The 14,783-nt window shown below is 40.4% G+C and overlaps 1 protein-coding gene across 1 annotated transcript in view; it reads left to right on the forward strand.

Moving 5' to 3' along the window:
* Positions 1–14,783, forward strand: part of slc12a2 (solute carrier family 12 member 2) — a 244,971-nt gene that overhangs the window by 207,471 nt on the left and 22,717 nt on the right. The window contains 6 exon segments of the mRNA XM_085984420.1: positions 8,565–8,612; positions 10,356–10,478; positions 10,651–10,762; positions 11,268–11,354; positions 11,586–11,721; positions 14,692–14,759. Of these exon segments, the coding sequence (XP_085840546.1) occupies positions 8,565–8,612; positions 10,356–10,478; positions 10,651–10,762; positions 11,268–11,354; positions 11,586–11,721; positions 14,692–14,759 (574 nt within the window).

Here is a 14,783-nt window from a genome sequence, read left to right on the forward strand (position 1 = left end):
AGCTCTCGTGGATGCACTTTAAGAATTCCACACCCTCTAAGCCTTTCACACTCTGACTATCCCAGTTAATATTGGGGAAGTTGAAATCCCCTATTATTTCTATACTTCTGAGATTTGCCTACATATCTGTTCCTCTATCTCCCCCTGACTGTTTGTTTGAGGGCCTATAGTACATGCCCAACAAAGTGCTTGCCCCCTTTTTTGTTTTTAAGTTCTACCCATATGGCCTCGTTAGAGGAACTTGCTAAGATATCATCCCTCCTTATAGCAGTAATTGACACCTTGATTAATATTGCGATACCCCCTCTGTCTCGCCTGAAGATTCTATACCCCAGAATATTGAGCTGCCAGTCCTGCCCCTCCCTCAACCATGTCTCTCTGATAGCAACAATTTCATACTTCCATGTGTTCATCAACACCTTCAATTCATCTACCTTACTCGCAAGACTCCTTGCATTAAAATAAATGCCATCCAGCCTTGCCATACTCTCTTGTGCCATTACATATTTGCTCTGCCTTCCAGGCAGACTTGTTTTTTTTCCTCTATATTTGGCTGTGTATCACCCCCTACTATAGCTGTACTCCGTATCCCATCCACCTGCCAAGTTAGTTTAACACCCCACCCCCCCCCCCCCCCCCCCAAACAGTACTAGCAAACCTCCCCGCAAGGATGTTGGTCCCGTTCCGGTTCAGATGCAACCCGTCCAATTAGTACAGGTCCCACCTTCCCCAGAAGCAGACCCAGTGATCCAGGAAACTAAAACCTCCCTCCTGCACCAACTCTCTTGTAGGTAGTGTGCAGCATCTAAAAAAAAAAAGGGTGACTGCCGAATACTTTTACCCTGCAACAATCTTGAGCTTTTTTTTAGCAGGAAAATTAACTGCATGGCTGGCTTTGTGGATCACTAAGTATGGCTTGAAACCATGCACATTGCCCCTCTACATCACATCCAAATGCCAGCTTGGCATTTGATTGTAGGTACAACCAAGTACACATCTCTGCATGCTCATTTTATACAGCAAATATTTGGTTGTTGAAGCAGCAGTTTAAGTATCTTAGTCACTTTAGTACCTTGCAGTCGAAGCCACTGGGGGTAATTTTACTTTTTATTGCCAGATGAGAAACATTTCCAAATGAATAAGAAAACAGGGCAAAGTGTAAAACGGCTGCCGATTCGCTATTACCCATTTTTAGCCTGCCGATTTAAAAGTTAAAATTACCCCCACTGAGTTGTTGCAGATTCTTTGTGGTGTAATGCATGCTGCATAACCTGGCTAATTAGAGGCGCATTGACTTCAAGCTGAGTGAAGAATGGATCCATGCCCTGGCTGTGGACAAGGAGGAGCTCCAAAGGCCTGTGTTGGGGGTGATGCAATTGCACTGACTAGGTTTGTGACGACTTCACTGCCCATCACTTCAATTTAATGAGATTTTTTTGCCAATGATCTCGATTCACAATATAATTTTATCATCTCCTCAATGGTGCCAAATATAATCATATCACTGCAAATACAGCACAGAATTAAACCTGAGTGGAAGACAACACATCAAATACCTCTCATTCCACACATTGTAGATCAAAATGTTGTTGTCCGATTGTTTATCAATAAATGAAACGTGCAGAAAATCAAGTGAAAAATTGATGTAAAAATTGCCCCTACTTTGTGTGTATTTTGATGACTTACCCAACACTTGTACTTATCAAGTGCTTGATTGCTCCAGCTTGTTATATTATGAATCCCCTGTGTAGCAGCCGTAAAGGAGGAGGAAGTTTCATCTCATAGGAATGTGCACTGGAATATGCAGAAGGCATAAAGTCCTTTCATTTGGGTGTGGGGATAATGGGTAAGGGGTAGCTTCAGTGATGTGTTGCTCAGTCTAGTTAGCAAGAGAGTCCAAGGTGATCAATTGAATAATAGTGCTCGAGACTTGAGGACATCCTTAATCTCTACAAACATACGATCATATGAAAATGATGAGCAGGAAAATACACCATGGCGCCTGAAGCATCATGATTAGACACATGTCGGCAGCCGTGTAATCTCCTGGGCGAGGCAAAAAAGCAAGGCGAATTACAGATTTTTTTTTTCTATGACTCCCTTATGTACGAACCAGCAACTTGTTCCAAAGGTCTGCTCTCCTCTGGGGAAAGAAGAACCGCCTAACATCTAACGTATCCCTAGCCTTGCGCAACTTATGCACATGACCCCTGACCTTCCCGAAATATATTAGCAGGAATGCAATCTATTCCTTTAACTATATATACCTCTGTCAAATCACCCAGAGTCTCTGGGCTGGATTTTGATACTGGAGGCATGTAGGAGGCGGGACTACAACTTTTGGGGTTGTAGTCCTGCCTCCATCGAGTTGTGGCCAACCCACGCGATTTTCACTTGACTGACCTTGTTGAGCCCGCCCAGTGGGCTCAGCAGGCCAATTAAGGGCCACACGGCAACAGGTGATGTCACAGATTGACATTTCATCTGTCGAGCTTTTGACAGATGAAATATCAGCGTTTGACAGCTCTTTGAAGCTGTCAAACACTGACAATCTGTACACTAAGTTAATTCCTTCCTCTCAGGCTGATTTAGAGATCTCTCCAGAACAGAAAGCTGAATGCTGCAACTTTTGACAGCTCGCGGCCATTCTGTGCCGGTGTGATGAGGGACTCCCGAGACCTGAAGGAAGGAAGGCTGTAAAGGTAAGTAAAACTTATTTAAATATTTTATACACACTTACCTCTGCACTCATGCACACATCACTCACCTGAACACCGGACATCTCGAACCCTTCAGCCTGACGGTCCGCCTCGCTAACTTGGCGTGGTTTGGAGCTGTCGGGAATCCCACACTTCAGGGATAAAAATAGGGATTAGGCTAAAAACTGCCTGTTATGTTAATTGGCACTAATTAACAGGCAGTTAATTGGCACTAATCTCCTTCCCGCCTCGGAGGCGGGTCCCAGCACAGGTCTGGTATCCGCCTCCTTTGAAACTGGCATGTAGGCGAGTTGGGGGCGGGATGGGTTCGTGCCCCCCCCCCCCCCCCATTTTGCGATTTTTAACCCCCCCCACACGCCTCCAATCCCACCTCAATGGCCCAATGAAAATCGAGCCCTATGTATCTCCAGTGAATAGACCCAGCTTTTTAAGCCTCTCCAGAGTGCAAAATGTTGCCTAATGGATAACTGCAAGCTCAACCCTTTAAGATGCCCAGAGGTCTGACTTTGTGACAGATATAGCCACAAAGCACTTGAAGGTGTTGCCTTGTGTTGTTCAATCCACATGTGACTGAAGATTGGATTCCGACCACCCCCCCCACCTTTAGAGTAGGGATTAGTGGTTGGCAGTCTGTGAATCAGCAGCGCCATTGATTGCAGATAGTTCTCTATATTGTCTACCTTCAAAGCCACAGGATTATGACATTTAATAGAAGCATTGTGCATATTATGTTGCTGCTCCAACACTCACCCTAAAGACCTCTGTACTCACCTGTTCCACACAGATTTAGGCTACAACAGAATCCAGTCAAATGTTTCTTCAGTTCACCACTTTGTGCCAGTAGTGCTTCATCCTCTGTGCCTGGTAACTGCTGATATGATGGGGATATTGCAGAATTTGCCAGTGCACATAATAGTAGTGCTTCTGTTTTATGCTGCAGTTTGTGGTGCCATTCCAGATGATCGAGCTCCCCAGTGGAAAGTGCATCACATGACCTTCATAACCAAATCAATAATTATTTATTGATAGTTATTGTCTTAAATAATGAATGAACTGTGTCTTATTTTATGTTCATCACATCAGTCAGATTTTGATGTGTACTATTTGGTGTATGTTTGTGAATTCACCAGAGTTGTGGGGGAAGGGTGTAGGGGGCTCCCATCTCAACTTTGCACCTTACAATTTGAGGCTAATTAGCTGTGGTTCTCTAATTGTTCCTTGCTTGGTAGTAGAATGAAATCTATTCCTTGATGATCTTTCACACCATTGACCCTGTTCCGAATGCACCATGCTACTTTTTTTTTATGTTCCTGGAGATTGCATTCAACTACCGGGCAACCTTTCCAAACGAGGTAGGATTATGCCACTTCCCAGACTGGAGTTTCTCTCCCATTATCTCCATCACACAAGGTCCGGCCTTTCATTAAATCGATGGCTCCCTCAATTCCTTTCACTGCAGTTGCTGTTTTCCTTTTCAGCATTGCAGTTATCACAGAGTAGGTACTTAAAAGGGGGGGGCAGTGGGGGGGGAAGTCACAACCCTCATTTCAATTTCATTTAGATACTTATTTAATATTGATTATAAAATGATTGAATAGAGCCATAGAAGTCTACAGTACCAAAGAAAGCCATTTGGGCCATTGTGTCTGCGCAGTCTCTTGACTCGAGCAATCCAAACTAATCCCACTGCCCTGCTCTTTCCCCATTTCCCTGTTACATTTCTCTGCTTTAAATAATCACTTTTCCTGTAAAAGATGCAATGGTCTCCCTGTGTGCTCAGTTGGTAGCACTCTTGCCTCTGAATCAGAAGCTTGTATGTTCAAGTCCCACTCCAGAGACTTGAGCACAAAAATCTAGGCTAACTCCAGTGCAGTACTGAGGGAGTGCTGCATTGTCAGAGGTGTCGTCTTTTGGATGAGACATTAAACCAAGGCCCCATCTGCTCTCAAGGTGGATGTAAAAGATCTCATGACACTATTTGGAAAAAAGAGCGGGGGAGTTATCCTTGGTCTCCTGGCCAATATTTATCCCTCAATCAACACCACTAAAACTAATTATCACATTGCTGTTTGTGGGAGCTTGCTGTGCACAAATTGTCTGTCGTGTTTCCTACATTACAACAGTGGTTACACTTCAAAAAGTACTTCATTGGCTGTAAAGTGCTTTGGGACGCCCCGGGGTCATGAAAGGTGCTATATAAATGCAAGTCTTTTCTGTGGCAAAGCATTCCTTCCTCCTAGTAACTCTAAGAAATTCTAATCTCTCTCTCTTTTAGCATTTTAAATTGATGATGTCTTGTCACTGACTTCCCCAATCAGAGGAAGTAGCTTTCCCTATTCACCCTATTTAAATCCCTTATATTTTTAAATAACCTTTTATTAAATTACTTCTTAGCCACCTCTTCTAGTGGAAATAGCCCCAGTATCTTGGGTCTCTCCTTGTGACTATAATTTCTCCTCCCTGGTGAATCTATGTGGTAAGCTGCCTGTGATTTTAATGCCCCTTCTATAATGGGGTGGCCCAAATCAGCTCACAGACCTTCAGCTGTAACCTAAACATTGTCTTGGAAAAATTTGTCATAACCCCTTTTTTTTTTCTTGTGGTTTGACAGATCACTGCAAGTATGTGAGGTACTGTTTAAACATGAATGCAACTCAGCTGCCTAACAGATGTAACTTAAAATAATTGCATCCTCATTTCCCTTGAGGATCTTATTTTTAATCTTAATTTTCATGAAACCTAATATAGTTTAAAGTAGCTGTCCTCTAATGATTAGTTCCATAATCCTGGCTCAGTAAGTAGTAGATGTAGTTTTGTTACTGGGTCGTCTGATGTAACACAAAAACTTGACAGACTTTTGAGGAGCAGAGGTAGGGAGATGTGAGTATCCTTTGTACTAATGGAACCTCCATCTTAAGTTAACACTTGAGTTGATGTCTGTAAGCATGGGATATGTAGTTTATTTATCCAGTGTGAATAAAGCTGTCTAATTTGTGGCAGCTGCCTTAAAAGTTTGTCTTTTTTTAAGCGATACGTCATTTCCTGATTTGTTTTAGTTGATGTAGCATATTCGTGCATATACTGTAGATAGATTTATCATCAAGTAGTTGTTGGTCCAGGCTTGCCAGTCCTCACAATGAGCCACTGATCCCTGCAAGGCCATCAAGTATGAGGTTAGAAGGAGGAAGAGAGAGCGATGGCAGTGCCAAGCGGATACCATGTACTTCGCAAGAACAACATTTTCCCACAGCACGTTGAGCAATGTTATCAGCTGTGCTTGCCACACTTCATATTTTTGTAATACAAAAGAAAAACCATGTTATTGCAGGGCTCAAGCATCACCAAACGGGATTCCATTTAAAGCTAAATAGAAGATGAGTTGATGCTTGAACCCTTCTGTGCCTGTTATGATCAGTATACGGTACTCACGGGATGGGTGGCATTGCATATATAAAACCAACAACATTTCTCCAAGGGTAAAGTGCAGAGCTTGTACAGTTTGGGTTGGGTGGGAAGATTTTTTGTTTTGATCCTGGGAAGTGAAAGCTCTCTGTACAAGGCTCCCTGATCTCTCTGCCCCCACCCCACCCCCAATGGAATCTTTTATATACTGACAAAGCAAACTAGAAATCATTGCAGGCTTAACTCTTTAATGTTTGGTGTGAAATACTGAGCTAAAGGTTATTCTACACCAATGGAGGAGCTGATTGACCACCCACCAATGTTAATCCAGGGTGTTTAAGTGAATTTGGCTAGTAATTGCATTCACTTGCATTCTTGTTTGGTTCTTCTAATGTCATTAGTATTCATTGTTAACATAAATATATAATATGAAAGTCTAATACAATGGGGAAAAAAATGCCACTACCTTTTTAACAGCAATTCCAGTGCTGAGACTTCATTTTTTAATGTTTTATAAATTACCCCTCTCGGTTAGGCGTCTGTGACACGTTTTTATTCTAAATGTTGCAAATTCTAAAATTTCAACAGATCAGGATGTGAGATCAATGATTGTAAAGTTTTATTTCAGAGTAATGCACTATATATTAAACGCCAATTTGTTTTCTAAATAAATTATTTAATGTGATTTTTTAAAAATCATTTAAGATCCTAACCGCTAAACACCAATTTTGCATTTCTGGTCTAATGTATTTTTAGGAACTTTTAGATCAAAGCATTGACCACAAAAGAAACTATGGTTAATTTTCTATAAATTTAGTATTGTTAAAGTAGGTTTAAGATATTTACATATAATAAATCCACATAAGATGTTGAACTCCTTTTTACAATTGAATGGAGAGGTGCTAAAATGTCGCATTAAATGCTTCAGTTTATCGTAGCTAATGGCAAATGCCAAAAATGGCAATCAATTATTTTGCAGAATTTTAACGGGTGTTTAATATGATAACAGTAGAGGATAGGTTTTCCAAGTCTTCACATGAGGTGAGGTTCCTCACACACTGAGCACACATCGGAAAATCTGGGCGGTGGTCTACGATTTAACTTTTGTTTCAATGTACACTTGTGACGTGTAGACTCAGCAAAATCTTCAGGGTAGATTTTTCGAATGAATTGTGAATAAAAGCTGGTGGTGACACGGGGAAATACCAAGACATCAATGTCCTTTGTAAATATAATTGTGTACTGCCAGCTATTGCAGGAAGAGTTGCTTCCCTTTGGGTAATAATGTTTTGCAGCTCATCATCGTATGCTGGCTGAAACTAGACTGAATGGTATCCCTAACCTTTGTGAAACCTTCCCTTTATAGATGACAGCAGGCTCTCTATTTTTCTCGAGTGGTTCCATAGCTGAACAGTCTTCTTGCATTCTAAAGGCACTACCTAATCTACTACTCAGTCACCCACACACACAAAACAATTCTTGCATTCTAATGTTATTTTCATCTGAGCATAATGTTTGGGGGGGTTTTATCTAAATTTTATTCAATTTTCAACTAACTTCTTGTCTAGATAAAGTTGTGGTCAAGGCTCTGATACTGCCATGGTTCAATAAAACATTTTCTCACACACTCGCTCTTCTGCCTGGGGAGGCCTGCCAGGGCCTGTTGATTCCTGTATATGCTGACTTAAAGGAAGCAGGAGGAGAAACTACTCCCTCAGCACTGACATTTTGGGTGCAAGCTGAGGTGAATACCTTTGCCTTGTTCTGGTAGACTTATTGCCAGAAGTTGCCAGCCCACCTGTGCAGAATTATGGTTGAAGAGGGAAAAATAAGAGGATAGAGTCTGGATAAAAAACTTCCAGTTCCATGCAGGGGTGATTTTTGTGTCTGGCTTTGCATGTGTAGTATGTCTCAGTCCTGTTACTCTCTCTACCCCACCCGCCCCATGTTTTCTGAAAATTGGTGCCGATGTGGTTCCGTACCCCTGTCTGAATCGCTGCCTACAGTAGAGGATGAGAGAAAATTGGAGATGAGGGGAGGAGAAACCAGTTTATTAAAGATATTCAAGGATTACTGTTACTAAATGGTTTGTAGCTCAATTAATTTTTCTCCACCAGAGATATAAATTTTTCCCCACCACAGATATAAACTATCGTCTGAAATAGCTGATGGCTTTCTGAGCAAACAGGCTTTTGCAGGAGATGTGAGCTGGTGCTTGGGCCAAGTTAACAAAGTAATGCAGCACAATTAAATATTAAACCGACAACTTTGGGTTCATTCATTCATTAATTTTTTCACAAATCCTTCGAGCACTAAACTAATGTTCAGAACTTAATTCATCTCACCATTCTAAACCAGCTAATTAATGTTTACTTTTTGTTTACATCCAGTGATGCATTTGAAGTTAACTTTTACTTTATTGGTTGTTTTGAAATAACGCAGATGAAGAAGATGATGGCAAGGCGTCAACACAGCCACTCTTGAAAAAAGGCAGGCATCCCATCTTTTGTTTTCATTTCATTATTTGTTTAATCATTATTTAAGTTGTGCTAGAAACCAGAATTTTCATTTTGCCTTTTGTTTGCACCATTGTATATGTTGTAAGTTTTTCTTTTGTTTTAAATACCTCAGAGTTGAACTTTGTTTGCACAAAGCTCTGCACCCCCCCCCCCCCCCCCCCCCCCAAAGTATTAGCTGGTGCTGATTCTTTTTTTAATGTTTGCAATTCCTGCTTGAACACTTCAGCTGCACAATTCTAAATAGCTGAATAACAGTGCCAGCTCATAGCAACCCAACAGCTCAACACAAGTTCTGTGATAACTTTCTAAAGTCACAGTTTTATTTTAAACCAAGGTAAAAAGGAAGATTTGAGTATTGGAAATAAAAACAGAAAATATTGAAAATATAAAGCAGCTCAATCAGTACATGGAAGCACGTGTTGATGTTTTCAGGCATAACCCTTTATCAGAAATGACAAAGGACTACATTCAAATGGAAACCTGTTTTTCTCTTTCAGAGACAGACCAACTAATATGCATTTGTATTTGTTGCTACCTTTTGCTATGCTTACAATAATTTTAAATTGTACAAGAAGCTAAAAATGCCTTGTGTTGAAACTCCATTAAAACAGTAGCTTCCCAATTAGTTCTGTAGTGTTTGTAGTTTGCAACATCATATTCCAAGCCATTATAGTAAAGTATGCATAATCCTTTATTGTGTTTTTTTAAATCGGGTGTGTTTGTGTTGGAGAGAAAAGAGGATGGGATTGTTGTTTTACTTTTTATGAATTGGGGAGGGGGGATTTTATATTGCCAGAGAGTGCCTCCCTTTTTCATATGGCAAGCAGAATGAAGTTTAGCTTTACTATGGTATCCATCACTGGAAAGAGGTTGCTCATTCTGTTCCGAAGCACATTGGAAAGTTGAATTGTAACCCTACTGTCTCAAATCAGTGGTAGGTGATTGACCCAGGAATAATTTTCCCCCTCCTATTGACAGTAAAACCCTATTAAGTGTTCAAAAAATACAAATCTTATTCTGTATGATAGTGACTGTGCCATGTAATCCTTTCATTTAAAAAAAAAAAAAAAAAATGTCTTATTTACAAGACAAAAAAATATATAATATCAACAGTCTTGGTCCAGGAACTTGAATAATTTATTTATGTTTAATAGAATTCAATCATCCAGATGAATACAAGCACTGACCATGTAGTGATGGCATATACTGGCACTTGCAAGACCTAAAATTGAGAGCTCTTCCATTAACCAGAGTCACTATGTGCCTTTTTATGATCAGTCCATTTGAGAAATCTATAAAAGATATAGCTGCTGCATGCCTTTATATTTGGGTGATTTGCTAATGTTAGAATTTGGGGGGGGGGTGAAATGCTAATGAGCAAATTTGGGGTGAGAGTAAAATAAGGATTTTTTTTTGGGGGGGGGGGGGGGGGAGGGGATTTGCCTGACCTGGTAAAATAAAATTCATGCACATGTTTATGCCACATAAAGAAAGTGTCCTGGATCATTGCCTTTATTTTTCTTGAAAACGGGCCATCAAGTAAAATAAGCAGAAAATACAAATTTATATATTTGTTTCTGGTTCTCTAAAACTTGAATTGCTGTGTACTACTAACTTCCCCCTTTTTGAAATGACTTGCCATGTTACACTCTAATTATTGATTACAATGACTTTCACTTTTTTGGAATGCTTAATTTTCCGTGAAACTTTTTAGAGGTTAAAGATCCATCCGTGCCTTTGAACATGACTGACCAGAAGCTGCTTCAGGCCAGCTCTCAGTTCCAGAAGAAACAGGGCAAAGGGACTATTGACGTCTGGTGGCTTTTCGATGATGGAGGTATAACTTTTGTTCTGCAATTCATTTCCTTTAAGTTGTACAAATAAACTGGTCACAGAAGGGTAATAGTTCCCAGTTTTTTTTTTGTTGTTTGCTAAGTTCTATTTTGGAAATGAGGCGGAAAGGAAAGTTTTGGGTTAGTTGATGTGTCAACAGTTTTCTGCCTTGATAGGTCTGACACTACTTATCCCGTATCTTCTCACTACCAAGAAGAAGTGGAAAGATTGCAAGATCAGAGTATTCATCGGTGGAAAAATAAACAGGATAGACCACGACAGGAGGACGTATGTAATTTTATTGATGTTAGCAAAACTAAAACGCTACATGCATGTGTGCTTACAAATGTGTTAATAGTAGACATCTGGTTCTATTTTCATCGTTCATCTGTTAGATGATAATGTCTAAGGATCCAAGTAAATTTTCAGAGATAACTTGTACAGCATGTAGGTAACAGATGTGTAACCGTTTAGTACCAGCTTGTGTATTGAGTGCATAAATATGCCTTCCATTTCACATCACTGGTATTCCATTGCAAGACTTTCTGAAACAACTATAACGAGGACAGATGTCTTAATGTTGATTCTGATAATTGCTGCAAGCACAAAGACTAGGGGACATTATTATAGGGAGCATGTTTCTGCATGGAAGGGGCAAATTTTCAGGCGATGACCCTGCCTGCAGGAATTTCCTTAAAAGTGGCAGTGAGAAGCTTCACTACTAGCATTTATTTTGCAATTTGAATATGATGATACTGTCACTAATTAAATAACCTTTATAATTGACTTTCAGAATGGCCACTTTACTCAGCAAATTCAGGATAGATTTTTCAGACATCACCGTTATCGGGGATATGAACACTAAGCCAAGCAAAGACAAGTAAGTGACTTTGTGGCTAAGTAGATTTCAGAATGATCAGAGCCTGGAGCATAATTAATTACTGGTCCTAAAAGCATTAAAAAGTCACTAAATCCTGACCATTTTCTGATTATAATCCAATTGATTAATTTTTGTAACTGTACAAGTTGCTGGCCATGACTGTTGGAATAAATTCAGTATTGCAGCAAAATGTTGTGCAAGCTTTTTACTGAATTAGTTTGTATTTAACAGTATTACAGCTTTTGAAGAAATGATTGAACCATTCAGACTTCACGAGGATGACAAAGAACAAGAAGCATCTGAGAAAATGAAGGAGGAGGAACCATGGAGGATCACGGATAATGAGCTTGAGATCTACAGAATGAAGGTTTCTGCACCTTTTTGGAATTGTTTGAACTGCTTTGTCACCATATCACTTAGACTTAAACCCAAAAGTACACGGTGGAAACAGGCAAATGCAGAATGAAACACACAACCAAAGTTTGCAAGTTTTAAACAAGACAAGCTGGCACCTTCTCAATAGAATGTGGCCTTTCATCCACAGTCAATATAATTCTTGCCTCATCAGTGCCGGCCTAGTTGTCAGGTGTGTGATCACTGCAGCTGAGCTCTGCTGTTGTTTTTGAACAAAATAGTCTACGGAGGAAAGCTGCACTAATCCGTGGCTGCCAGTCTGCATACCCACAGACAACGTGCCTGCTCCAGTATTCCTTACCAACAATGATCATGAGACCTCGATCGTGCCTCCCCCCAAGAAAGATAAAAAGAACATTTTAGTGATGTTGATTGAGGGATAAATATTGGCCAGGACACCGGGGATAACTCCCCTGCTCTTAATAGTGCCATGGGATATTTTATGTCCGTCTCAGAGAGCAGACGGGGCCTCGGTTTAATGACTCATCTGAAAGCTGACCCCTCCGACAGTGCAGCACTCCCTCAGTACTGCACTGGAGTGTCGGCCTAGATTTTTGTGCTCAAGTCTCTGGGGTGGGACTGGAACCCACAACCTTCTGACTCCGAGGTGAGTGTGTTATCAACTGAGCACAGCTGACATCTGTTGTACATGTACAATGTCTGGACTGATTAGAAAATTCTGACTAAATCTGGTGTATTAATCATAATTGTGATGCCCAATATATTGAAAATTGGTCAGAAGTGTCCACTATATGCAGAGGTTAGCATTTTGTCCAGAGGTTAAAAACAATCTGAGGAATTCTTCTCGATCCACTTGCCTGTCTGCTTACCCATGTACCCATCACATAAAATAGGACATTCATAGAATCATAACAGCACAGAAGGAGCCCTTCATGCCTGTGTTGGATCTTTGAAAGAGCTATCCAGTTTGTCCCACACGCCCGCTCTTTCCCCATACCCCTGCAAATTTTTCCTATTCGGGTATTTCTCCAGTTCCCTTTTAAAAGTTACTATTGAATCTGCTTCCACCGCCTATTCGGGCAGTGCATTCCAGATCATCATACCTCGCTGCGTAAAATAAAATATCTCCACTCTCCTCTGGTTCTCAAGATTTTGAGAGTAACTAAGGGCCAAGTCCCTTTTGAGGAACTCAAGCTTGTAAAATTGAGAGTGTTTCTCTCACCCCTGGACTATTGCTGCCCTTCCCTGCTTCGTTCTTCTGTTAAATTTTGTTTATGTAACACATGTTCACTTGTTTTCGAGGTATGACGCTGGTCTCTGGTTTTCTTTGTTATTGTGATGACTGTACCATTAACCAATTTGCAACCAGTCAAAACTAAAACAAGCCACAGCTATTAACTCTTGCCTTCGACTTTGCCCATGGTTCTTCCTCATCTCTCAACATTCTTTGACTCACTCTTCTCTGCCCTTAAAATAGAATTCCCTCATCATCTCCATTTATTAAATCTGCCTACAGGAATCCGTTTCCCCCTCTCATTCCAAACACTTCCCATCAAAGCCCTCTCATTCCAAACACTTCCCATCAAAGTTTCCCACCTTTCTGTAAAGCACAAGTCTGTAAGACTTGAATATTGGTAGAGACTCTTCTAACTCCTCTCTTGGACCTTCCTTTCCTCTTCCTTCCCTAGGACCTCAAAATATTTTTACATGTCTTTGTAAGCTTGCATCACCTAATCACTTCTGAGTTGTACTTTATTTTTCTCCCAATCATTTCAATCTTCATGATATCTTGGACTATTAGCCTTGGTCCTTCACATTTATTTCTCAATTGAAGTAACATCTGGCAGACCAATTCATGTCAGACCACAGTAATTTAATTATAAAATAGAAAACATGCGAGACTCCTTACCAATCTTGTTGAGTAGTGAGTCTAAACATTGTACAAGAATTTTTGTGTAGACTGGAATAAGGTTCATTGCATGCATCAGTATATCAAATATCAATTTTTCTATGTATAATTATAGCTAAGATCTTTGGCTCATGTTAAAAGTGCCAGTAGGTTTGCTGCCTACTTCCAATTAGCATTGTGATTCTAGTTTGGTTAGTAAAACTTAATAATAGTGGATAGTTTTTGTTTGCCAAGGATTCTTTCAAAGCTTTATGCTGGTCCTAGTTGTTTTGTGGATTTGAACTAAACTTGGATCTGGTCCTGCAAAGACATTCACAAGAAGTATTACAGGAAACTTTGTTATCCGGAGGCTAAGTGTCCGGCAAGCTCGAGCCACCGGCAAAAATCAGGAGCCGTTTTGTTAGGTTTTTTTTCTTCTCGTGGCTTTTTTTTTCCAACAGTCAGGCTCTGGAAAGTCTCTCTGAAGCTGTTGCTAAGCTACAGAGATGCTTCCAAGGTACGGGCTGACTGTTTAGAAGCTGTTGCTAAGCAACAGTGTTTGTTGTCAGATACGGAGATGAAAAGCTCCGTATGCTTCAACATTAACGCTGGTGTGTCCGGCAGTTTTGAGGGAACGGCAACAGCTCGGTCCCGTCGGTGCCGGATAGCACAAAGTTTCCTGTACAAGTGTTTCAAATAATTGCAGTATTGAGAGAAGGTCTGCAGTTGATAATGAGAATAATTGTATTTTTCAGTTTATAACGTTAGTTGAGTAGTATTGTGCAATGCTGGTTGGGAGGATGTTAATGATCCATAAAAGATGTTTTGTGATGTAGCCACGTGCAATATCATGACGTGGGCTTGCAGAGTCCTTCATGATACAGACATGCTGCTTCACGTTTGGAGTATTTACCTCGAGGCCCAACCTATTTTAGGGCTGATTTTCTGAATACAGTTCCTGATGTGTGCTCCCAGTAATCTAGGCTCTGTAGAGATAATGTCCATTCAAATAATTGCACTATATGATGTGTTAAATAGTTGGAAATATGTGCTATTTTATTATTTCCATTTTAGACATATCGACAGATCAGATTGAATGAATTGCTGCGGGAGAATTCAGGCACTGCTAACCTCATCGTCATGTAAGTAATAATTTCACGCAAATA

This window comes from Somniosus microcephalus, chromosome 1 (assembly GCF_052327205.1).
Source record: "Somniosus microcephalus isolate GS21.2 chromosome 1, FLI_Smic_1.0, whole genome shotgun sequence".
NCBI classification, from domain to species: domain Eukaryota; kingdom Metazoa; phylum Chordata; class Chondrichthyes; order Squaliformes; family Somniosidae; genus Somniosus; species Somniosus microcephalus.